Source organism: Sycon ciliatum, chromosome 2 (genome assembly GCF_964019385.1).
Source record: "Sycon ciliatum chromosome 2, ocSycCili1.1, whole genome shotgun sequence".
Lineage (NCBI taxonomy): Eukaryota > Metazoa > Porifera > Calcarea > Leucosolenida > Sycettidae > Sycon > Sycon ciliatum.
The window spans coordinates 21,333,800-21,356,858 of record NC_088644.1 but is presented as its reverse complement, the minus strand read 5'-3'; the positions used below and the strand labels follow the sequence as shown (position 1 = coordinate 21,356,858).

At 45.9% G+C, this 23,059-nt stretch overlaps 2 protein-coding genes and 3 long non-coding RNA genes across 5 annotated transcripts in view; 3 read left to right on the top strand and 2 right to left on the bottom strand.

Moving 5' to 3' along the window:
• On the top strand, positions 1-1,464 carry LOC135809191 (uncharacterized). The gene is made up of 3 exons (XR_010552174.1): positions 1-41; positions 618-692; positions 1,031-1,464. It is a non-coding gene; the product is annotated as an uncharacterized LOC135809191 (long non-coding RNA).
• The window catches only part of LOC135809190 (pyruvate dehydrogenase protein X component-like), a gene marked incomplete in the record, with an annotated part of 32,643 nt that overhangs the window by 4,716 nt on the left and 4,868 nt on the right, over positions 1-23,059 (top strand).
• Positions 2,453-8,257, bottom strand: LOC135809189 (solute carrier family 35 member E3-like). Its single transcript, XM_065322475.1, has 6 exons — positions 7,731-8,257; positions 6,442-6,552; positions 5,803-5,862; positions 4,960-5,058; positions 3,617-3,699; positions 2,453-3,180 (listed from the first exon to the last, which is right to left on the bottom strand). The coding sequence occupies exons 1-6, from the start codon at positions 8,124-8,126 to the stop codon at positions 2,985-2,987; spliced, it is 945 nt and encodes a 314-aa protein (XP_065178547.1). The 5' UTR covers positions 8,127-8,257; the 3' UTR covers positions 2,453-2,984.
• LOC135809193 (uncharacterized) lies at positions 16,583-18,583 on the top strand. Its single transcript, XR_010552176.1, has 3 exons — positions 16,583-16,701; positions 16,998-17,029; positions 18,196-18,583. It is a non-coding gene; the product is annotated as an uncharacterized LOC135809193 (long non-coding RNA).
• On the bottom strand, positions 19,264-22,144 carry LOC135809192 (uncharacterized). The gene is made up of 2 exons (XR_010552175.1): positions 21,813-22,144; positions 19,264-19,968 (listed from the first exon to the last, which is right to left on the bottom strand). It is a non-coding gene; the product is annotated as an uncharacterized LOC135809192 (long non-coding RNA).

Sequence of the window (23,059 nt, the reverse complement as noted above, 5' to 3'; positions counted from 1 at the left end):
GAAATGCGGCTGGAAAGAGCAGCTGAGACTGCATGCGAAAAGTACGTACCAACTACTTGTGCTTGTTTAGAGCACGTTTCGTTTCAAAAAGGACTTTTTTATTGTTCCTTGGTCAAGATAGCTCAGGCTGAACTACATTTCCGAAATTTACCCATCTGACACCTTTTTTTTTGCAATGTCAGGGGTATCCAGAGTGATAAAACAATAACACCGTACTGTGCTATGGATTTATGACAACAAATGCTTTCCAGCCTTCATCTGCTGCTACGATTATTCACTTCAGCAATACCTATGGTATCAGGGAATGTCAGGGTAGATTTATGAGCGGAAATACACAAAGAATCGAAAGAAAAGCAAACTTCTGTTTGTGTGCACACTAGCAACATGTTGGGATTGATGGCTTATGATGCAAAATCAGGCAGAAATGGGGTTTGACTCTTCCTTTTTTTTCTTGCAATATGGGCCTGGCCTACCCTGATTTTGCCCAGCTGTGGAGCACGCTGGTCCGTTTCCCACTTTTCCCATCTCATCTGGGCTGTTAATTTGTATGTTCATGCAATGAACAGTAACACTAACCTTGTATCATATGTGTTTTGCATCTTGCAATTGCTTGGCAGAGGTTGTCGAAGAGAAGGGTGTTGAGAACTTGACTGCAGATGAGCTTGTGAAGATGATTACACCTAAAGCAAGATGTAAGAAATTATGTGATGACTTTTTCCAACGCAGACGATCATACATGTAATTTGTTATGGTGACCGTATTGTCACATACTAGACTCGCCAAAAAATCAAACCAATCCTGGGTATTATTCTGCACATGGTAGTCGACTACGATGCATGCAGCATTGGCCGGATTTTTTAGGCAAATATAGTACATGACTGTTGTTATTTCCAGTGCAGGCTGTATTGCTTGGATCAAAGTCTTTTCTTCCAGAGGAGGTACATACGGGTTGATCTGTTGCAGGGTACCTTACAACATGTTCCTTTTGGGTGCTTATTCTCTTGTCATGTGCCTTGCTTCTCCCTTCCAGCTCTAGTTCCAGATGATGTGAAGAGAGATCTGTTGAGCAGCATTCGTGAATTCCTTGTTGCAAAAGACTGAACTTGCGTGTCTTGACCTCCACCATATTGTGTTTTATTATGCACTTCATCTGAGGACATATCCAGCTTGCCTGTAGAGAGCATTCTGAAACTTCCATATCTGTACAAATTACTGCTTATCCTTTATATATTCCACCAATACTCTATTATTCTTACTGTAGAAATGTTACGTTCACCGAGCAGCTGTATAGTGCTCGAAGCGTTTGATCATGCAATCAAAGTCTGTGATCTCGTCTTTGTACATAATGTATATACTTCGAAGCACATGTAATTGTGTAGTTTGTAATTGTGTAGTGTTAACTTTTAACTGTGTAGTTTGTAATTGTGTATATATCTGAACTTGGACATTTTATCCTGTTTCTTATTGGCTGCAAGGCTATTTCATTGTGTAGGAAGGCCATGCCATGTACGTGTACTACACAGTACCATACGTGTGCTCACAGTTGTTGAAGGTAGTAGAAATACCGTAAAGTCTTGTATAAAAGCCGCACTTGAATAGAAGCCGCAATTGTGGGCCCATCAAATCACACATAAGCCTGGTTTTAGTGTTGACATACATAGAAATACCTGTCTTGTATAGAAGCCTGTCTCATATAGAAGCCTGCAAAATTTCACCAAGAAAGTCATAGAAGCCGCGGCTTTTATACAAGACTTTACGGTACTCTGCGCCCAAATTCATGTGAGCCAGCATGATATTCACCAGTACTCCCCCAGTAGTCAACCCGTGCACTACCGTAAAATTCCGTTAATAAGCCCCGGCAAGAGTTCATAACTCTTGGCCCCGGGCGTATACTTTGCAGAGCGTCAAAAAACGGGCGTATATTTGGGCATGGGTGTTATTTCGGATGCAATCTGCAGAAGATCAATCTATCAGCAACCCACTAGTTTCAGTGAACCACCATTCACACTGAGCGCGGTACAGGTACATCAAACCACAGCTGGAAATTTGGTCGTAACCAAGAATGTAGCGAAATTACAGATTTGATAGGTAAACCACTTGCTATGATAAGTACAAGGCACAACTGTTCTACAGTTTGTACGTGAACGCACGCTCGCGCGCTGGTCATTTTGAGTCCACTTTACGCCCTAGGCTTATTTCGGGCATGGGCGCTAAAACGGACTTGAAGTGTACACCGCCTGAAACTGGGCTTATTATCGGACATGGGCATTATTTAGGGTGGGCTTATTTACGGAATTTTACGGTATTGAACTACAGTGTTAGCCAGTGGAATCCGCGACCATGGCATGGGCACACTTTACAAGCCGTGAGTCGAAAAACACCCTGCAGCTCTGCAACCTGTACCCAACTTCAGTCACGTGACGTCCTCATACAACTGGCGACACGTGAGAGGTCGAATTTCACTAGCTAGCACCAGGGTATTCTACTACTCCCTAGCCAGCACTATTGTACGAACTCCAGTGAAAGAAGATGAATCGGAATATAATGCAGATGCGTGGGCACGATATGGACTTACACAATGAGCATGGCTTGAAATTAGGGTGCAGGAAATTCGGCATAAGTATATGTATAATATGTGACATGATAGTTAGTCACACACGGTGGATGAGTTGAGTATTTCAGGATGGGGCATAATTATATTATTAGCGCATGGGCCAGCCATGCTATGTTAAAGCTGACGTACTAAACCAGAAAGTTATCAGAGAAGCTAGAAGGCCTACAAATTAAAATGGCTGACTTACACAGCTCAAGAAAGCACGATAAAACAAAACAGAAACTAGGAATAACACAGGATAATAGGTTCGGTATAAAGTGATTGAACAAATTCGATATCAAATTGGTTTTTTTTTTAAAGAAACCACCAAGGTCACCTCTGACTAAGGACATTTCCTAGTCTGCTTTGCAACGAACCAGTTCAGTAATTGCTACGCGCTCGTTTTCATATGCTGCGTTCCCGAGTTCTTGCTTGATTGCTCGCCAATCTTGAAGTGCGTATAGGTCAGAACGCCGGAAAACGTAAGGAACATCCCAACAGCCTGGTTCAGTGAAATTGGGTCGTGGAATATCAGAGTACCAGACAGGACTGTAATGCAGAACTTCGTGTGGCCCACCATATTATAGCTGAAAAAAAAACCTTAGTCAAGGAAAGAACTCTCAGCTCCCTCAGAAGGTTGAAAAGTCGACAAAAGATACGCTGCATAATAAAGATTTCTACTCCCAGCCCAAACAACCTGCTAACCCTCCCAAGCTTAGCAGAGGTCCACTACTGCAGAACACATGCATTTACGTGGTCCAAGGGGTTCAGGTGTAACTTCGATTTAGGTGACAAGCATATCTATTCAAATATCGCCCATATCCCCAAGCTTTTCTAAATTTAGGTAACTGGTTTCGCTACCAAAAATGCCAAAAAGTGTTTACAAAAGTTTTCGTGGAAACAAGAAAGATATACGCAACTCGCTATTGCGTTAATTTACATTACACCGAAATAACACGTACCTCAATCCAGTTACAATGTGCAAGCATCTCAAGTAAGACCTAACTTTGTGAAAGAGGATACGTAACAGGCGATGTCTTGCCAATAATCCAAAAGATCGACAGGTTCACAGAGAATGCCACAACACCCGACAGCAACACAAGGGCCTGAGCACACAGGGGCAATACATGTGGTTCCGATGAGGGTGCAATCAATAGCACTCATGCACAATAAAGACTAGCAGACAGTCTAGTCCTCACTAGTTTCTGCCGGATGAATTTCACAAAAAAAAAAAAAAAAAAAGTTAGCCGGATTCGCAGCCGCATCACCTGACGTGTTGAGGAACACATCAAGCAAATACATTCACATCGGCGGGCCACCACTTCACCCATATATCCTCAGTGTCGAATGCAGACCTCACAAGTGAGTCAGGGGAGAGGGGATAAGCCTCTCAACAAGCGGGCGTGTAAAGGCCCTATAACCGCATCCTTGTTACCCTCACACCGAGCAAGTGAGTACCCAGTTCACCGTGGGCATCGGCACAGTTCATTGCATGTAAAGTGGTACTCGCCTGCATCACGCGATTGAGAGAGCACTAAACAGTAAACACACTCCCTGTTACCTGCGCCGGTTTGAACTCGGAACCTCATGATTCGCAGGCAAGCCTACAACCCAAACGGCTATACGCGTTGGTTTCACAAGTGATACAAAACAAAAGTATTGGGTCATCTGACCAACCTGCTTTTTCCTTGCAACCATAGAAAGGTGTTCCCGCAACCACAAAAGGCTATACGTACTTGTAATACCGTATATTCTCTATTATAAGCACAGGTCTCCATTACTAGCACAGTCTCTAATACTAGCACACTTTGAGCACCTTTTGAAACAATATAAGCACGGTCTCTATTATTAGCACGGTCTTGTTGGAAATCAATGCGGCATGCATGATATCTAGCATGTATTTCTTCTTTCTCTGTATGGATGTATTGGTTGAAAAAATATAAGCACGGTCTCCAATATAAGCACGGTCTCCAATATAAGCGCGGTTTCTAATATAAGCACGGGGTAGAGGGGTGTTGAAAAAATATAAGCACGGCGCTTATAATAGAGAATATATGGTATTGGCTTTAGCGCCTCGTCGCTCTTTGACATACACTCCCTCGGTGGAAGCACGGAAACTCTCGAAGACCTGTAAACCTGGCAGGCCGATATCCAGGACTGGTGGGACTCAGATAGTGCTGGGTCGTGTGCAGGAACAAACGTAACGCTGCAACGTGTGAAGCCTATTGCTTAGCATTCATGCCTGCATGCCTGGCCACATTTCGAGAACAAAAGAGAACCCGGCTGACTGACCCTATTGCGGATACATGATGTGATGGGAAAATTCCTTTCTTTCCCTTTTCATTCACTTTGTGAAACATCCTTACCGAAACACGAAGAGTTAGAATAGAGAACAGTCCAGTCGATGACCACGGTGGTTCTTGTAAAAACACAACTACTGATAGCATGCATGCTGAAATAGGCGCCTGCACACACATACATGTACATACACATGTGCATGCACAAGCAGACAAATGCAAGCAAGCAGGCACGCATGCAGACGTGCATGCACACACGCGCGCGCGCACACACACACACACACACACCATGTACCATGTATACGCCCGTCGCAAGAGAAGCACGCAAATCTGCAAATGCACTGGATGTGCACCCACAGATTTTCTCTTTATAGCAACGATAGCGGATCTGATTCTGATTGAAACAGATCAAGACAAGCGCCAGATAACTGTCTAATCCACACAACTGGCGAAGCCACGTGAATCGGCCCCCCAATGCACACCTGGTCACACACACACACACACACACACACACACACACACACACACACACACACACACACACACACGCACACAGAAATTGTCCGAGTTCACTGCATAATCGCACGGTGATACACTGCACCAAATGAATTCAGACTTCATGAATACACCAAACTTGAACAAAGCCATGTTTACTACACAGACTAGCAGCATCTGTAGTGCAAGGACAGCACAAATCCTGGTGCTGTGATATTCATCAGGTTGGATTGTTTATCGGCACCAAATGTTAGCTAAGTGCAGCAGAGAGGTTCTGTACATCTAAAGTTCTCCCCGCACACCTAGAAAAAACGTTTGAGAGTGTACTAACACCTGGGCACACAGTTGCACGGAGTCTTCCCACAAGTTGAAGACCCACATTCAACACGCTCAGCCAACGCAACACGGAAAACTCACTTGGTAAAAGAGCAGCTGCATTGAGCTGGCTTCCAATTCGGTCTGTTTCGTTCCAACCCACTACACAAAGCAAAGATAGAGCATAGCAAGCAGACATACGGACAGTCCGACATTTGTCAAAAGACAACCGCATAGGAAAACCACAGGATCATCCATTTTCACTGGCACGCAATAGTAGAGGACCAAACGTGAAACCGTCGATATACCATGCTTTGAGGAGCCACAACACATGCAAAGCTCTGTGGATGCACACATCCAAACATATCCGCACAACTAGGGGTGAAAGTTGGCACTGAGATCCAGAGTTCGAGTACTTGTACATGTACTCTGATTTTCTCCAATCGAATATTCGAGCCCTGATTGAACGGATTGGCAGTCATTTCCCACACGTATACTGATTGGTGGGTCATCTGGGCTCTCTCTACTTGTGTACAAATGTTCACCACACAGTCTGCACATCAATATCTACTGACTGCTGCTCTGCAACTGCAGATTTCTGTGGTAAATGCATGAACCACGTATGAAAGAGTACTCTGATTTATTCCGAATACGATTATTTTTGAAAAAATCAAGCGAGTACTCGAATATTCGGTATAATAGTTTCACCCCGACGAACAACACACGATGACTGTCACTTACAACTTGGTAGACTGAAGTCACCAAGACGCCAATGGTGGCATACGCTGTTCCCCAGACATTGAAACGAACGTCATAGTAGGAGTTGCACACCACGCCAAGAGTTATAGGTATCTAGGTACAGCAGAGAAAACAAAGAACTTCACATGCTGAATGATCAGATAGAGCATATGTGTGGGCAGGTGTATATTTACCGCCATTTCGCCAGGTGTGTGTTAAACCACCATTACTCTACTATACCATTTCATGTTACCAAATCCCTAAGATCAACAGAGCAACGGTTCAACAAGGCCAGTACAGTGGTCCCTCTATAACCCGGCACCATTTGTGCCAGGGAAATTGTGCTGGATTAGGGAGGGTGCTGGATTAACAAATCTGATTTACTGCTGCAATGTGCATGAAGAGGACATTTTGGCTACTGAAAATTGTGCTGGTTTATCGAGGGTGCTGGATTAGAGAGGGACGACTGTATATGAAGTCCTGAGCATCAGCACTGGCGGCATACTTCACATGCATAGCCTCCATTCCCCACCAGAATTTCGCCAAACACCTGACGACTTCCGGCTAAGGGTACCATGCATGCTTGGTTTGTGCAATCTAGAACAGGATCAAACAGATGGAGCAGCATTGCGGCAATCAAATGCTATCCCAGAACCAGATAACAGTACTTCGAAAGTGCACCAAACTTGTCAAAGTTTGTATGAGAAACTTCTTACATGAAGTAGAAAGCTCGGAGTTTGTACTCTGTTATGCTCGTGAAGACCCCCTCCCGGCGCTAGTTTGGATTTTGCTCTGTGCATACAGTACCAGCATAACATCTCTTATCCAGATACCTGCCTCAACCGGGTACCTTGCAGGCAGGTACCCGCAACCAGACCTTGACAACGAATGCCTTCTCGCAGCAGTCAGCTGAACTACTTCACATGAAAAGTCACGTCTCTCAGTTTCTATTGTGTATGCTTGCAAATGGTATCAATGGTATCGATCTAGGTTCAGCAAGCCCAACTGAAGAGAATAATGGTCATATCCAGTGCAGTTGTAGTGTATTTCCAAGTTCCCGACGTTTCTCAGTGAGATGCGGGTACATATCAGTCCTGAGGTGTCCGGATAAGTGAGGTTCTACTGTAGGGCAATTGTACAAACCACATCCCTGCTCAGCAGCTATTCACAAGCTCGTGACCCGGGAACACACCGGTAGTGCAACAACGGCAGTCCATGGTCCATACACCACACAAATACATGGCTGGACTTGCACTACGCCACAGCATGGCTATCATCGGGCCGGAGCTTACCAGCGTCAGCAATACAGGAACACTATAGCGCTTGTTGTAGAAGTACGTGTGGATAACGACAATGCATGGCGTGGTCATAGCCTTCATCAGCTGGTACGTGCCCACCGTATTGCTCTCCAGGGACAGATTCGTGAAGACCACAAATCCACAGAAGGACATTGCAAGCGGCACTACAGACATTATGCGTAGTTTTGTGGGCTTAAAGAGCCCAGCCGCAGCACAGCCTACTAGTCCAAGCCAGGTCATTACGAAATGTAGCGCGGTCAGCGTGATGTTTGGAAAGTGGTGGTATGTGTACAGCCATTTGTTCAAGACCACGATACAAATTGACGACATCAAATTGACCAACAAACACACGGGCAGGACCAACTCCCTGCCAAGTAGGGGGCACTCCATGATGGCTGGTAACACTAACACAAAATACTACACAAATTGCCTTCTACAGGTATGCCTCCACTTCTCAGTTCACATTGGCCTGCGTATGTCGACTTCATGCATGTTTGCTATCACAACTAAAAAAAAACTGATTCAAATAAAACTCCTCAACAAAAACACACACACAAAACTCGAGACGAGAAAACTGAGAGCATGCACAATGTGCAATGACTCCAGCTAGCCAAGACAAGAGTACATAAATCAGGCCTCATTTCCTCTGTGCTGCGCTGACGAGTACATATGTACGAGCAAGAGTACATAACCATGATAACCCCCCGGGGGTTATGTACTCTTGGTACGAGTCCACACACGTACACACAAAGGACGAAACCAGGGAGTCGTAAAATGACTCCAGCTAGCCAAGACAAGAGTACATAAATCAGGCCTCATTTCCTCTGTGCTGCGCTGACGAGTACATATGTACGAGCAAGAGTACATAACCATGATAACCCCCCGGGGGTTATGTACTCTTGGTACGAGTCCACACACGTACACACAAAGGACGAAACCAGGGAGTCGTAAAATATAACCCCCCCCCCCGGGCCCCCCCCCCTTAGGCCCTGTACTCCATGGCCATGGTGCTTTTGATATTTACGACTCCGGCTCCCTGGATCATGGACGAAACAGTTCTGTCCGCAGATTGAGTAAATCAGGGAGTCGTATATATACGACTTCCTGACATAAATGTACTCTTGCTCCAGCATTATCTAGTACTAAGTACATGTATGAATATGATCAAGAGTACATAACCCGGGGGTTTATTTATTTATTTATTGCAGCATCTCATAGCACAGTGAGAACACCGGCCAAAGAGAGAGGGTGTTAGCCAACCACGGCAAGGAAGGGAGAAGGGGAGGAGAAGAAAAAAAGGAACCGGCATGGATAAGTAGTGATTGCAACAAAATGAGAAACACAAAATCAAAGTCAAGGCGCGACAAGGCTCTTAAAAAGGCGAAGGGAAGAAAGGTCCTTAGCTTCTTGGGGAAGCGCCAGCCACGCAGAGTACGCAGTGAAAAGGGGAGAGTGAAGTAGAAAGGAGGACTTGGGTTTCGGAAGGGAAAGGGAGTTTCTCGTGCTACGGGAAGAAAACCAGTTGAAACAGTGGAGGTGAGGTGGACACAGATTGAGTTTGAGAGAATGGATACTGGGTGACAAGATGTGAATTACGTCTCTTAGACAAAGGGGTAGTGTGAGCAAGGGCATAAAGGGTGGAAGATGGGAGCATGCGGGGTTTCCGGAGGAGGATTTTTAGAACTTTTTTGTGCTGAATTTCGAGCTTTTCAGCACGGGTTGTGGAAATTCCAGCCCAAGCAGTATCTGCATAATCAAAAATGGGGCGTATGTAAGCTGAGTAAAAGAGGAGTTTACAAGAGATTGGGAGATGGTAACAGTGAGAAGAGAGGATTCCTAAAGATGAACTTGATCGTTTACATATGTAATCGATGTGGGGTTCCCTTGAAAGATTAGAGTCAATGAAAATGCCAAGATGCTTATGGCTGGAGACTATGTCTATAGGCTTGGGGAAAGTGGGATGGAGGAGGGGCGGAACATCAGGCTGAGAAGGAAAGAGCATGATTTTAGTTTTAGACAGATTGGGCGATAACCGCCAAGACGACATCCAGGAAATTACTCTTTGAATCCGTTAGCTAGGTTACTCATCAGGCCAGTGATGTTAGGAGATGCCCGTAGGAGCGTTGTGTCGTCTGCGAATAGTGATGTGCCCGGGGCAGCTGCGGGCAGATCATTGACGTATAAGATAAAAAGAAGGGGGCCGAGGATGGAACCCTGGGGAACTCCGGATAGTACTGTTGTGTCGGCTGAGGACGTCCCATGTACCGTGACGTACTGCGTTCGCCCAGTTAGGTAAGATGTCAGCCATAGCAGGGGATTGCCGTCTACAGTAAACGATCCACGAAGCTTGGCCAAGAGCCCCCGGTGCCAGACGGTATCGAAGGCCTTGGCAAGATCGAAAAACAGATCCCGACTAGGTCTCCAGCATCCCGATGTCGACACACTAATTGCACCAGGCGCGTCAGCTGGAGGGTGGTAGAATCGCCTCTGCGAAATCCGGACTGAGCTGAACTCAAACGTGACGAGACATGACAGTACAATTGGTCGTAGAAAACGCGCTCACAGAGTTTGGAAACACAGGACAGTAGAGATATCGGACGGTAGTTTGATGCTTCGTGGCGGGACCCTTTCTTGAAGATCGGTATAACATTAGCTGTTTTCCATGCAGAGGGAAAACGACCAGTGCGGAATGATAGGTTGAAAATCAGACATAAGGAGTATGCTATTGAGGGCGCAAGGGACTTTAATAGGGAGGTTTAGTTCCCACGTAACGGAAACGCGTACGTGGGTGATCCACGTAAAGTGGATGAAGGGCACCCACGTTGCAATGTTGTGTTTAGTCACACGGAACAAACAAAAGCATAAAGCGAAAGGCCCAAACCTGGTCAAAGACGAAGCTACCCGGGCCTAAGAAGCTCATCCAATATTTTGATTTCGTGCTTCGGAAACTTCTTCAGCTGAGCACCCTCACAGCTTGCACAATGCGCTCCATTCTAATTTTCACCCACGTTCTGGCGGAACGTGGGTGAGCCTCCATACACGGCATGTCGTGAATCAGAAAACGTCTGTACGTGGGTCACTGAGTGTCACGTGGTACACCCACGTAAAGTACCCACGGATTACGTGGGACTAAACCTCCCTAGTACCAGATTAGTGATGCCGTCTGGGCCTGGCGCCTTGTCAGACGGGAGCTTTCGAATGTAACGTCGGATGGCAGCAGTCGTAGTAAAGACAGATGTGAGGCGGTCAGCCTCACCCGACTCCTCGGCAATGGGGGGAATGGGTAGAGAAGGGTCATCAGGCACGGCCACTGAGGCGAACTGAGAGTTCAATGCAGTGGCTTTAGCTGAAGAGGTAGTAGCCTGCTGTGTAGAACTAATGGTGAGTGTCGGGATGTCACGAGATACTTTATGATTTTTTAATTTGCTCACGAACTGAAACAGTGATGGGCGGTTTTTGTCCTGCAGCGTAGCTTGTACGGACCGAATGTATCCCCGGTATTTCGATCGAGTCAGACTCTTCACCAAGTTCCGTTGAGATCGATATACATGCATGCTAAGCTGGGTTGGGTATTTTTTACACACACTGTAGAAATCGTGCTTTGCCTTAATGGCGGCACGGAGGGGGGCATCAACCCAAGGTGGCTGACCTAAACGTCGGCATGAGGGGGAGAGTGGACGCCGGGAGAAGTACCCGAGGTGCTTCTCCATGGCCCTGCTAAGAATAGAGTGGAAAGACGAAAGAGCGTCATCCACGTGCGAGCTGCGGAGGTGACATTTCCAGTGGACATCAGCAAGTTCAGCATTCAGGTCATCCCATACGCAACGTGGCACCAACTTGAAATTATAACCTGGGGGTGTAGGGGTAGATGTTGGGAGGAAGTGATGTTGTAGGGTTGGATTTTTGGACGTGACAGGGTTATGTACTCTTGATATGATCCATGCATGCCATGCATCCAGCTGGCTGACCTGCCGCCTCAGTGACTCAGCCAGTCAGCCGCCATGGCCATGCTGTATGGTTTCACCCTCACCAAGCCAAAGCCAAGGCAAGGGAGACCGCCGGGCTTCCGGGATGGCCTGCGCCTCAGGTACGGCTGGACACCTCCACGGCTCCCAAGCCTCTGGCTGTCTGAGCTGCGTGAGCAGCAAGCCAGTGAATGTCAGTCACGCCCTCAGCCTGTGCCACGCGTTTGGTGGCTTCCCGACGCTGCGCCATAACGAGGTGAGGGATGTCGATGATCACCGCCAGAGATCTGAGGCAGGTCGCTCATAACGTGAGGGTGGAACCCCACCTCCAGCCCGTCACCGGAGCGGCCTTCCGCCATCGTATCGCGCAGCCGTCACGGAGGAGCAGGCTCGGCTGGATGTTGCGGCTAGTGGTGTGTGGGGTGGCCGATTCGAGCGCATCTTTATCGATGTACGGGTGCTCAACCCTTTTGCGTCTTCGAATCGTGCCGCCTCCCTCGCTGCTACTGCTAGTTACTGACGCCATGAACAAGAAAAGCGCTGGAAGTACGAAGAGCGAGTACACGAAGTCGAGCATGCCTCCTTCGTTCCCGTTGTGCCTCTGGTGGCTATGGCAAGCATGCCAATGCGCTTTTCTCACGGATCGCCTCTCTCCTGGCTGAGAAAAGCAAGGAGCCATACGCGCAGGTTATCTCCTTGCTGCGCTGCCGCCTTGAGTTTGCCCTGGTTCGTTGTGGTGCCATGTGCCTGCGTGGCTCAAGGAGCATGTTTGCTCCTGCCTGCCGTGCCCGGCTGAGTCCCTTGCTGAAAAATCATCCAGTGGCGCCAGTGCGTCATCATCATCATGCATGTACAATGTACATGGAAGCCGGAAGGAAGGAGCGGCCCTATTTATATATACAAATGTACAAGTACATGACTTAGGGTTCCCTGTAACAAGACGGCAACGTCTGTAGGGCCTTCCCTATCAAAATAATAAATTCTACTACTACTACTACTACTACTGCTGAAATTGTGAAAAAGATCGAGGCTTTCGAAATGAGAAGCTATCGACGCCTTCTAAGGATTCCGTTCACTTATCACCGGACGAATGTGTCTGTTAGAGAGTGAATAAATAGTATTCACAAACAAGTCCCACTTATTGTTTCTGTTCGTGAAAGGAAATTGCAATTTTTTGGTCATATTGTTCGTTCCGGCTGTTTGTCATTGACTGTTCTTCAGGATTGTGTTGAGATTAGGATACTAACAGTTGAGACTGGGGGCTACAGTACTATGATACCTAGGCTACGTGAGAATTGCTGAACTGTGCTTCTACAAAGAGAACATAGTAATAATTATGATGAAGAAAGGAAAAGGACAAAAATTACTGCAGTGAAGTTTGACACGGATTTTTCGTACGTTGCACCGGTTCTGCTGTACGTAGCATGCTCGAACCATGCACGAACACCCCGCCACATGTACTCTGTACGCTCACTTTTCACACGGAGTCCGGTCCGTGTGAACCGCGCTTCACACGGAAAACGGTATGAAAAAATCCGTATCAAACTAAATACCGTACCGCTGCGAAGTTTCCATACGTACTTTGGCACGTTATACCGTGTGGCAGAACCAGCTGCACTAGTAATAATTATTATACGTTTGCTTCCCAGGATTGCAGGCAGGCATAGTGGGATGGTCTAAGACCATGATTGAGCAACAGAGGGTACCAGGTTCAAGTCCCGCTTGGAAGAGGAAGGATTTTTCCAGCCGTGCTGCGACCCACAGTTAATTGGGAACTCGTGGCCTGGCACGAGGAGAACATGGATGCAGTGAATGGGATTTTCGGTCTTTGACCACTTGCTGGTGAGCTGATCTACTCACCTCCCACCGATTTAGGAGCTGCATCTGCGCATTGATCCTTGAAGGGTGGTGGCGTTCCTACGGATCCGGAAAACTCGGTCTCCAGCCGAGTCTCACGCGAACCGTGAAAAAATGCTACGAGGTCACACGTTGTGCGGCAACCACGGCCACCCATGCCAGGGCCATGCAGGCATGCACCCACTGCACAATCGCATCTACATGTACATTGTATCAAGAGTCCAGGGGGTTATGGACTCTTGATTGTATCTGTCCACACCTTCTTATCTTTGCTGTATTGAGCACGTGCAAGACTAGGCCAGTGCCGCCTTCAGTATAAATCTTGGCTCTGTGTATTCCATAATATATCAGAGATTCAAGAGTAGACTCGGATGGAGAGCCAAGGATTATACTAATTTATGCCAAAGAAAAGGACCAAGGAACTACAAGTTACGCTCACTCGCTCAGATAATAGAGAGGTTCCGCATTACGTAATTACGTTAGTAAAAAACGTAGTCGATCTACGGAAAGTCTTACGTAAACTGCATGCGCATCTGGGTTCCGCCATACGGAGTTTTCAAATCACGAAGCTGCCCTTGGCAACTCCGAACGCGGCAGTGTACGACCAGATCGACCTGGGGAGAGAGTCATAAATTTGTACCCCAATCCACTTACGGACCAGCTACGTTATCAGAGCCCTATCTACGTACTCTCCGTAGACAACTTTCCGTAAGTGGAGTGCAAACTCGCGAATTCACGGGTTTTTCCCGCCCACTAACGTAAAGTTGCTCAACTTTACGTAGTGCGGAACCTCTCTAAAATGTTCATAATCTGACCAGTGCTCTGCGAAAACCGACCTTAGGTGCTATTTTGGCGAAATTGAGTTTGTGCTGGATTGTTGACCCAGGACCCTTTCTTCAACTTCTGGTGAAGTTTTAGGTGGATTGCATACATATTCAGTTAGATACAATGACAATTTCTTTGCACTTTTCTTGCAATTTTTGGAGGAAAAATAGCAAAAATCCAGGATTTTATGCTACATTTTGGAACAAATGCAGCAAGAATTCAAGCAGGATGATTGCAACCAAACTTTGCAGAATAAATCTGTATGTCATAATGCTCAAAAGGAAAGGTTTATGATGGCATTGGATCTTCCTGTTGTGGAGATAGACACATTCTATCTCTGTTCTGTGGATGGTGTTGCTCACGAATCTGGTGGAAGAGGTATTTGGCTCTGTTTGAGGATATGCCAGCCGGAGTGATGCGTAGAGGCAGGTGCAAAGTAGTGAAGAAGCTAGGACCAATGCCGGATTAAAGGATATTGATAGTTTTATCTGGTACTGGTAGTTAGAACATCTAGTTATGTCTACATCAGCCGCACACATTGTTTCGTAATCGGCGATATCATGGCAGTCTCTTTTCCAAATCTTGCCAAACGTACTGTATGCAGCTTTGCCACCAGGCTTTGTGAACGCCTGGTGAACAAGCTTCTTCGTAGTGATACTGGGCAAATACATGTAGGTTGGTACTGGCTTGTTGTGTCCATGTCGAGCCGCAGGTTAAGGGAGGCCATGAACTATAGCATAATACTAGCATAGCATAATGCTCTATAAAATGCTTCAGCTCCACAACATCTTCCACAGGCAGTGCATTCCAGAGTTCTGTGTTGGGCTGATTACACTTGCACTGACAGCAGCCTGTAGATTTCAGCACCCAGGGCTTGATCCTGGAGGCACACACAAAGACTTCCTGACATGCATGTACATGACTTCCACACCAGCCACTGACTCTGTGCTTCAGTAGTTCAGAGTAGTATTGTTGAGCCCCATCTATCACATCTCCCAGCATGCTGGACGCGCTGGGTAGCCTCACCACGTCTCCTGAGCACGTCTAGCTTTCCGCCTACACACAAGCAGCGATCTGTCTTGATCAGGACCTGCGCTGTGTGTGCTGTAAGTGCAAGCAAGGTTTCAAGTGTCACGCTCTTGAAACAGCACCAGTGCGGAACACCTACAGCGCTTGTCAAACTTGTCACGCGCCTCCTGGATTGTAGACAGTACTTGAACCGATTTTTCTTGGCGTGCACTCTGTATATTGCCGGCATTGAGGGGCTGGGCTGGTGGCAGAACCGACGCCTGATCGAAATTCTCCTCCGCATCACCGTCCAGCTCGATCAGCGTTACGTCCTGCGATTCCACATCCGACTCTCCTCGGCACTGCTGTCATCAGAACTGCGATTGGACCAGGCCAAAGAAATGACTATTCATCGTGAAGGAGTTCGGCTAAAACCTCTGGGGAGAAGCCCGCAGCAATTTGAGCTAGCGACTGTCTTCTGCTTCGTTCCGCCATGACTCTCACCTTGTAATCTTCAAAAATCGACAGATCGTGACGTTTTGTTCTTTTTCTCGAAAAAATTACGAAGCACCTAAGGTCGGTTTTCGCAGAGCGCGGGTCATCTGATAATAGGGCTTGAAAGTGCTACGTCACAGCATAGCAACAATTTCAAAAATTCAAAAACTGGATCCACTTGGATCCAGTTTTTGTATGGATCCAAGCACATTTCAAGCGGTCATACTCACAACAAGGTGATGTAGCCAGTGAAACTGACTGATTTGGCTAATGGGGGCGGGGTGACAACTGGTGGCGAAATAAAAGTCACCCCTGCATACGACATGAGTGGGTTGCTATGCACCCACATACTTAGGCAATAGCAAAGTCACACCTTAGTGGATCCAAAATAGAAATCTGATGTCAACTTATTACTTTTTGGCCGTTTTTGACGTCATCACTTTCAAGCCCTATATTTAGAAAAGCGATCCTGTCAGCTTTTCTATTATTGTGTTCACATGGCGCTACCTAACGACACCGCTATTCAGACACGTTGTCTACGTAGCTACGTAAGTTTCTACGTAAGATGCTCGGTACCTGGTCCTGCAGGGAGGCCGGAGCTACTCCATGGCTCCTACCATCGCGCGGCCGGATGGCCGCATGCGGGTGCATTGCAGACTTTTTGTTGTTGCCTTTTCGGATGTGCATGCGCGAGGAACTTCCTTCTTTGGAACTGCTTCTTGCATGAGCTGTTTCGGATATTTCGTCTCCTGGCCTGGCTTATTTCGTTTCGGTGCTGCTGAGACCTCCTTTCGCGGAATATTACTCAATGACAGGTGAGTTGACCAGTTCCCTTTGATTCATTTGCTTGTGTTGACTCTTTCATTTACGAAAAGTGTGCTGATTTTGGGCGGAATGCAATAAATAATGGAAAAGCTGACAGGATCTCCTTTCTAAATTTAGCTTTTCCGCTGCCGAGGCCTCCTTTTACGGAATACTCAATGACAGGCGATCTCTGAGTTGACCAGTTTCCTTCGATTCATTTGCTTATGCTCACCCTTTCATTTACGGAAACGTGTGCTGATTTTATTCGGATTTAGATCCATTTTTATCTCTTTGCCCTTGCCTACAGTGTGCGAAGAACGCGAGTTCCCCTTCTCGACGGTAAGGCTTATGTTAGATGTGTTGTCAAAATACTCATATTCATTGCACATTAGTACGTTACAAGTAAGGCACTGGTCAGTAGCATACTATCGTTGGCAGTTCCCAATCTGGAGGGAAAGGTTCAAGGACTCATTGACCGAGTTTGCCAAATAAATTCGCATATCAGGGAAAATCTCCATTGTGGAGAGGTTCAGTAACTTGTTTGCTTCATACGAAACAAGCCAACGGGTGCAGTGTCGTCTCGTGAAAATCTCGTACTTGTATGATTGCATTTGTTTACTCGAGTCTGGGCTGTTTGAGTGAGTACTGCCGAGATTGCACTGCCCCAAATAAAGTTTCGTGCCGCCAAAGCAAGAATTACGATCTGCAATCTGTTTGTAGTACCAAGAGTACATAACCCCCCGTACTCTTGGTAGTACTTGCAAGAATGTGCAGTACATGTATCGTACTTTCTCTGTTGCTGTTTCAGTTGCCGTCATGTTGCTAAAGAAAGGTTCACTGGAGAGGTTCTGCAAAACAAAAATTCGAACGAAGTTTCGCGACAGTCCTTGCAAAAGTGTGTACGAATTTTTGCACGAACTTTGCGTTCTGCACATTTTCGTAGTTTGCGCGAGCCAAGTGCACGTACGCCATGACCCGATCTCACGAAATTTCCTACAACAGTTCATTTCGCGTTCCCTGCAAGTTTCGCGTCCAAAGTTGCGAAGTTTCGCACTTCATGATGTAGAGCGAAAGTTTGTACGCATTTTCATTTTGCAGAACCTCTCTAGTGACTCTTTTGTTTCATACGAGATGAGTCGGTGTGGCTTAGAATCTTTCGCTGTAGAAGAAATCTATTCGTGCGTCTATTGGAGAAATAATTGTATTCACTGGTTATACATGTATTATAAAATAGGTTAAGACAAACTCACAGAATAAATACCATCGGTCCCTTGGTGTTCGTCCTAAAGAGGTTCGACTGGATATCATTCATACTCACCAAAAGATGTGTAAGATTTTATTATCATGGAGTGCCTTGTTTATCTCTCAGTATCAGTACCTCCAACCATAGCCTTTAACCTTTTATCCTCAGGATCAGTGTAGTTGTTAGAACGAGGTGTCGGACTCAGCAATGTATTGTTTACATTTTAATACATGTTTATTGTTCCTCCTTTGCTGTGTTTTAGAAAATCGTGGACTAACAGTTTGAAGTCATTGAACTACTTCCAAGAGTTGTATCGACATCAACAGGATTACGATTTCAGTGCAATATGATGCAGGATGACCTTATCACGATAACCCATGATTATAAACCATTATAAACACAGAATCAACAAAAACATCTGCGAAACGCACCTGGCGCATGGCTACATTTCTTCTATATAAATCTGATCGAGGGTGGGGAAATCTGAAATATCTGAAAGGCAAGACAAATTTATGGCAGAGTCATGAAATTCTGCAACAGCAACATGCACAGAATGACCTCCGTATAAAAAAAGTATCGCCACCTGACTACTCACATGTTTCCCCGCAGAAGAACATGCATTATGCTAGTGCCATTTTCTGCAAAAAAAGGCTTGCACATCAATGCGTATAATCAAGAGTACATAACCCAAGAGTGTGCAACTCCAGCTATCAGTCCGTGCGCCAAATTCAAAAAAGTCGTCTAGAAGTTGCACTTTTATTTGCAACCGCGGGAAATTTGAGAGGTCTGGAGAAGAAAATTCTCAATGGGACTCAAAATTGACAAACAAGACGACGACCAGCGCTCGAGCATAGTACCTTTTCGCCAATCCTTCGTGCATGATACCTATTCTAATTGATAAACACTACCCTCATGTTTCGTTTCATGCGCAACGGACGAAGCGAAGTGTCTTTTTTCGTCCACGAAAGAAAGGTAAGGAAATTGTAGTCTTCGCGACACCCTTCGGATTATTTAGTGGGGCATTGTGGGCCAAGGATATTTTTTCTTTTTCTTTACAACTGTCCCCAGGTACTGAGACGGCGCTGATATCCTAGGAGTTCTGTTAGTGCAAAATGCCAGGTTACTGACTTATGGCGAGGTTTGTCCACCCAAAAATATGGGAGATTTCTTGGATAACATACACACATAATACAGTGAATGGTATTGCAGTGGGCATCCAAAACGGTTGAACCAAACAAATATGGTATGATACCTAGAGGCTAGGCACACAAAAATCACTCAGGAATTGGACGCAAGTCCCGGGACCTTGGTGCGTCATTACACCCGGACATTGAATGTTTGCCGGCGCACGGCTTTTGCTTCACCACTTCATACAAGTTTACGCACTCACTCAATTCGAAAGACTGGAACGAGACCAAACCGAATGTGACAACTAAGAGCGAGTTGTGCATTTGTTGGAACAACGTTCGGGCATTGCGAGAAGGATATCAGCAGGGTCCAACAATGGCAGCAACAGCACCAGGTGATGATGGAGTACCAAGGAGCTTGTATCATGCACATTACAGTGAGCAACAAGAGAAACCGTACTGTGGTACGTGAAATCAGAGCCTGGGCAGGATGATCGACACTGTACACTGTGCTACAGCGCCTCAATTGTGCGAGAGAAAACAAACAGACCAGCAAGCACAGATCATGAACTGGTACACAACATTGACAAAGCACAAACCGCACAGCAAAGTTACAGGGCATAGCCGAGCGTTTTGTTGCCAATGAATTGCTTGAGAAGGGAGCAGTATTCCTTGTAACATTGCCTGGAGTATACGAGAACGCAGAGTCAGAACCAGGCGTAACAAGGCAAGACGGCTACTGTACAGGGGACAGGCTTGACGATCACTTGCATACTCGCAATTTTGGTACAACCAGGAAATTAGGCATCACGTCATACCGAAGTGGCTTCGACACGCTACATTGCATTCATAGCTGTACGGTGAACCTGTTACACGAGCTTCTGTGAAACAGACAGCATGCCAATGACCTGCAAGCACCAACAAACGCAGCCGGTAAAACAAACGCTACATAACTGCCCAACATAAACTTGTACATGCTGATGAGAAGCAAGAATGTGCTTGATGTTGGAAGTTATGCTCGCATATTCAAAAGCATGCATGGAAAAACATCAATGACATTGTTCACGAATACAACAGAAACATCATACAGGGAGAGTAAGTAATCCTTCCTCCGTTTTGTATACGCCCACGCGCGCGCGCGCGCGGTAGATAAATCCGTTTGGCATGACTTTCGATCGAGGTTGCGTTCACCGTAGAGATAGGTGAACTCGAAGCCAACACCTCTCACTTTCGCTCTACTGCCCCTTTAGGGCCGGTGCGATCCTTGTGCTAAGTTGTGGTAGTGGCTCAACAGAACAGGACAGGTGTGTGTGTGTGCACACGCGCGCGCGTGCGCGCATGTGTGTGTGTGTGTGTGTGCGTGCGTGTGTGTGTATGTGTAAGTGTGGTTTCTGAACTTTTCTCACAATCGTATAAGTTTCAAATTTTCGTGAAAACCCAGATACACTGTGACCGGTACACTCGCATGTCGTTTACTAGTATCTGGCGGTCAGTCACATGGCATGTCGGGTATCCAACAGCACCGCACTGACAGCTTATAGACCTTATATTTAGTATTTATAGTCCTACTTCAAGTAAATGTAGACAGTCAGCATCATGAAAGTTGCCATTACGTAGAGTTAAATACAAGCCAGTCTCTAGAGATGAGCACGACTGTCTCAGGGTAATACTAGTGATAAATACAGGTACTTCGAAGTACTGCCTTTTTGATCTGTTAAGTTAACAAAAGATGGCTTTGTAGCTTCAGTCGTCCAGAATATTCATTTTATTCCGCGGTTGCCGCATAATCGACACGCAACTGTACTTGTGCAAATCTCCAAACGCTACGTAACTGGCCGACATTTACTTGTCCACGGTGATGAGAAGCACGGCTCCTAATTTTTAAATCATGAAAGGATTACATATGCAGGTACATGCATACAATGTGCACTATCCTGAAGTCGTGCGCAAATATTCAAAATCATTCACCGAACACAGAGAGGCGCACATACTGTAAAGTACCGCGAGAGCGCCCCACCTTGATTTTGCTGCGACAGATTTATATAATACAGCCAGGGAAAGGAAAATCGTATGGCAGTGCAACGAAGTTCGTACGGTGTGAGCAACTTAGTGTACTAAGGTCACACTAAGCAGGTTTTTGTGTGGAGCTCGTGTCCGCTCGAAGGCACAGATTGTCTGCAGAACGTGCAATATGTGTACAAAGTTCGTGTCGTATAACCTACAGACCGGAGACCACCCCACAATACGACCCCGAAAGGACGAGATGGCGGGGCACTCTGGCGGTACTTTACGGTACATGTAAATACGAAGGAACCACATGCGCAACAAGGAGATTAGTCATTACTTTACTTATGAGTTGATGGATAGAAGTTTCCTTTCAGCTGACCATTACCACTCATGAAAGCAATAGTGAGTGCTGTTGTTCTGATTCACAGGTATATATTCGGCACTTAGCGCAATGTGTTTTCGAAGCTAGGCACACGATTTGCATGAGGAAATCATGCAAAGATGTGGCATAAGGCCCTACAAACATGACCTAGGTAAAGGGATGCCATTATTTGCATTTGCAGTACTTTGGCATAGGATAATTTGTGGATGATTGTGTTGATCAATTTCACATAATTTCACGACAGGTCATAGTTTATTTAGTGGGGTGTTGTGGGCCAAGGATCTACGACCATGTCTTTTGCATTTCGAACAAGTAGACACTTTCAACAATTTATACAAAAAATGCCTTCAGTGCAAAACATACCGTTCGGACACACCAGGCAGTCCTTTCCAGCCTTGATTTTCAAGTGCAGACGTATCCACGATGACCTTCGAGTGAACTGCGGCTTGGAACACTTTGAATACGAACCACACACTCAAACTAACTAGACCACCGCATAGCTAGTGTATTCACGGAGCCAAAGAAGTCTCCTTTTGCCCCCACAGGGTCTTGGTTAGTTCTCTAGAAGGGACGAGAGCCATACCTAAATTCAATAAATTCTCCAATTCCAAAAGCCTCAAATGAAGGCGTCTTGGTGACTTCGTTTCCCGCGGTTGCAAATAAAATCAGCCCTTGAGTATCCCTTGGCGCACGGACTGCTATGGGGTCTGCGACGGCAGAACTTCACATCACGTGATGAACCCGTGCACTCTAGTGCATGATAGATACTGGGTTGTACGCAGCCCAGCTTTGGGTACAACTCTCTTGTGGTCACTTTGCACTGTTTGCCAGCATAACCTTTTGAACCATGTCACGTGATGTGAAGTTCTGCCGTCGCAGCACAGCATAGAGGTTGTGCAGGCAGTTGCACACTCTTGGTTATGTACTCTTGGTATAATCAAGAGTACATAACCCCCATTATGTACTCTTGGTATACCTCTTGATATGATGTGAGAGCCATCATTTACATATTCATATAGGGCATTCCATTGATTGGCATTGATTGGTGACAGAAAAACAAAAGAAATTATAGCAATAAAAACTGCTTTATGGCAGTTTTCTAAAAAAAGTTATTGTGTTCTAGTCCATGGAGCCCGTCTAAAAAGTAAGAAATTAACGAAATGTGATAGCTGAAAATTAAAATTTCACACAAAACCTCACAATAATCACACACAGAATTAAAAGCTACATGTAGAAGACCTTTTCCCCTCGTGATCTTCTTTCCTATGCATTCATGTTGCCAATTGTTGGTGCAGTACAAGTTAAAGTTGAAAGCAGCATTTCAAGTGTTGTGATTATTGTGAGGTTTTGTGTGAAATTTTAATTTTCAGCTATCACATTTCGTTAATTTCTTACTTTTTAGACGGGCTCCATGGACTAGAACACAATAACTTTTTTTAGAAAACTGCCATAAAGCAGTTTTTATTGCTATAATTATAATGTCCCCCCTCTAGGATCAAAGGCGCAGATGCAGCGCCTAAACGGTGGGAGGTGAGTAGATCAGACCCACCACCAAGTGGTCAAAGACCGAAATCCCATTAGCTGCATCCATGTTACCCTCGTGCCAGGCC

Coding starts and splice junctions, on each gene's coding strand:
- LOC135809189 (XM_065322475.1), bottom strand. CDS start 8,126: ATGGAGTGCCCCCTACTTGGCAGGGAGTTGGTCCTGCCCGTGTGTTTG. Junction 5,059..5,802: donor TGCAGCTGCTCTTTTACCAA/GTGAGTTTTCCG, acceptor ATGTGTGTGCAG/GCGCCTATTTCAGCATGCAT. Junction 3,181..3,616: donor GGCAAGACATCGCCTGTTAC/GTATCCTCTTTC, acceptor TTTTTTTTTCAG/CTATAATATGGTGGGCCACA.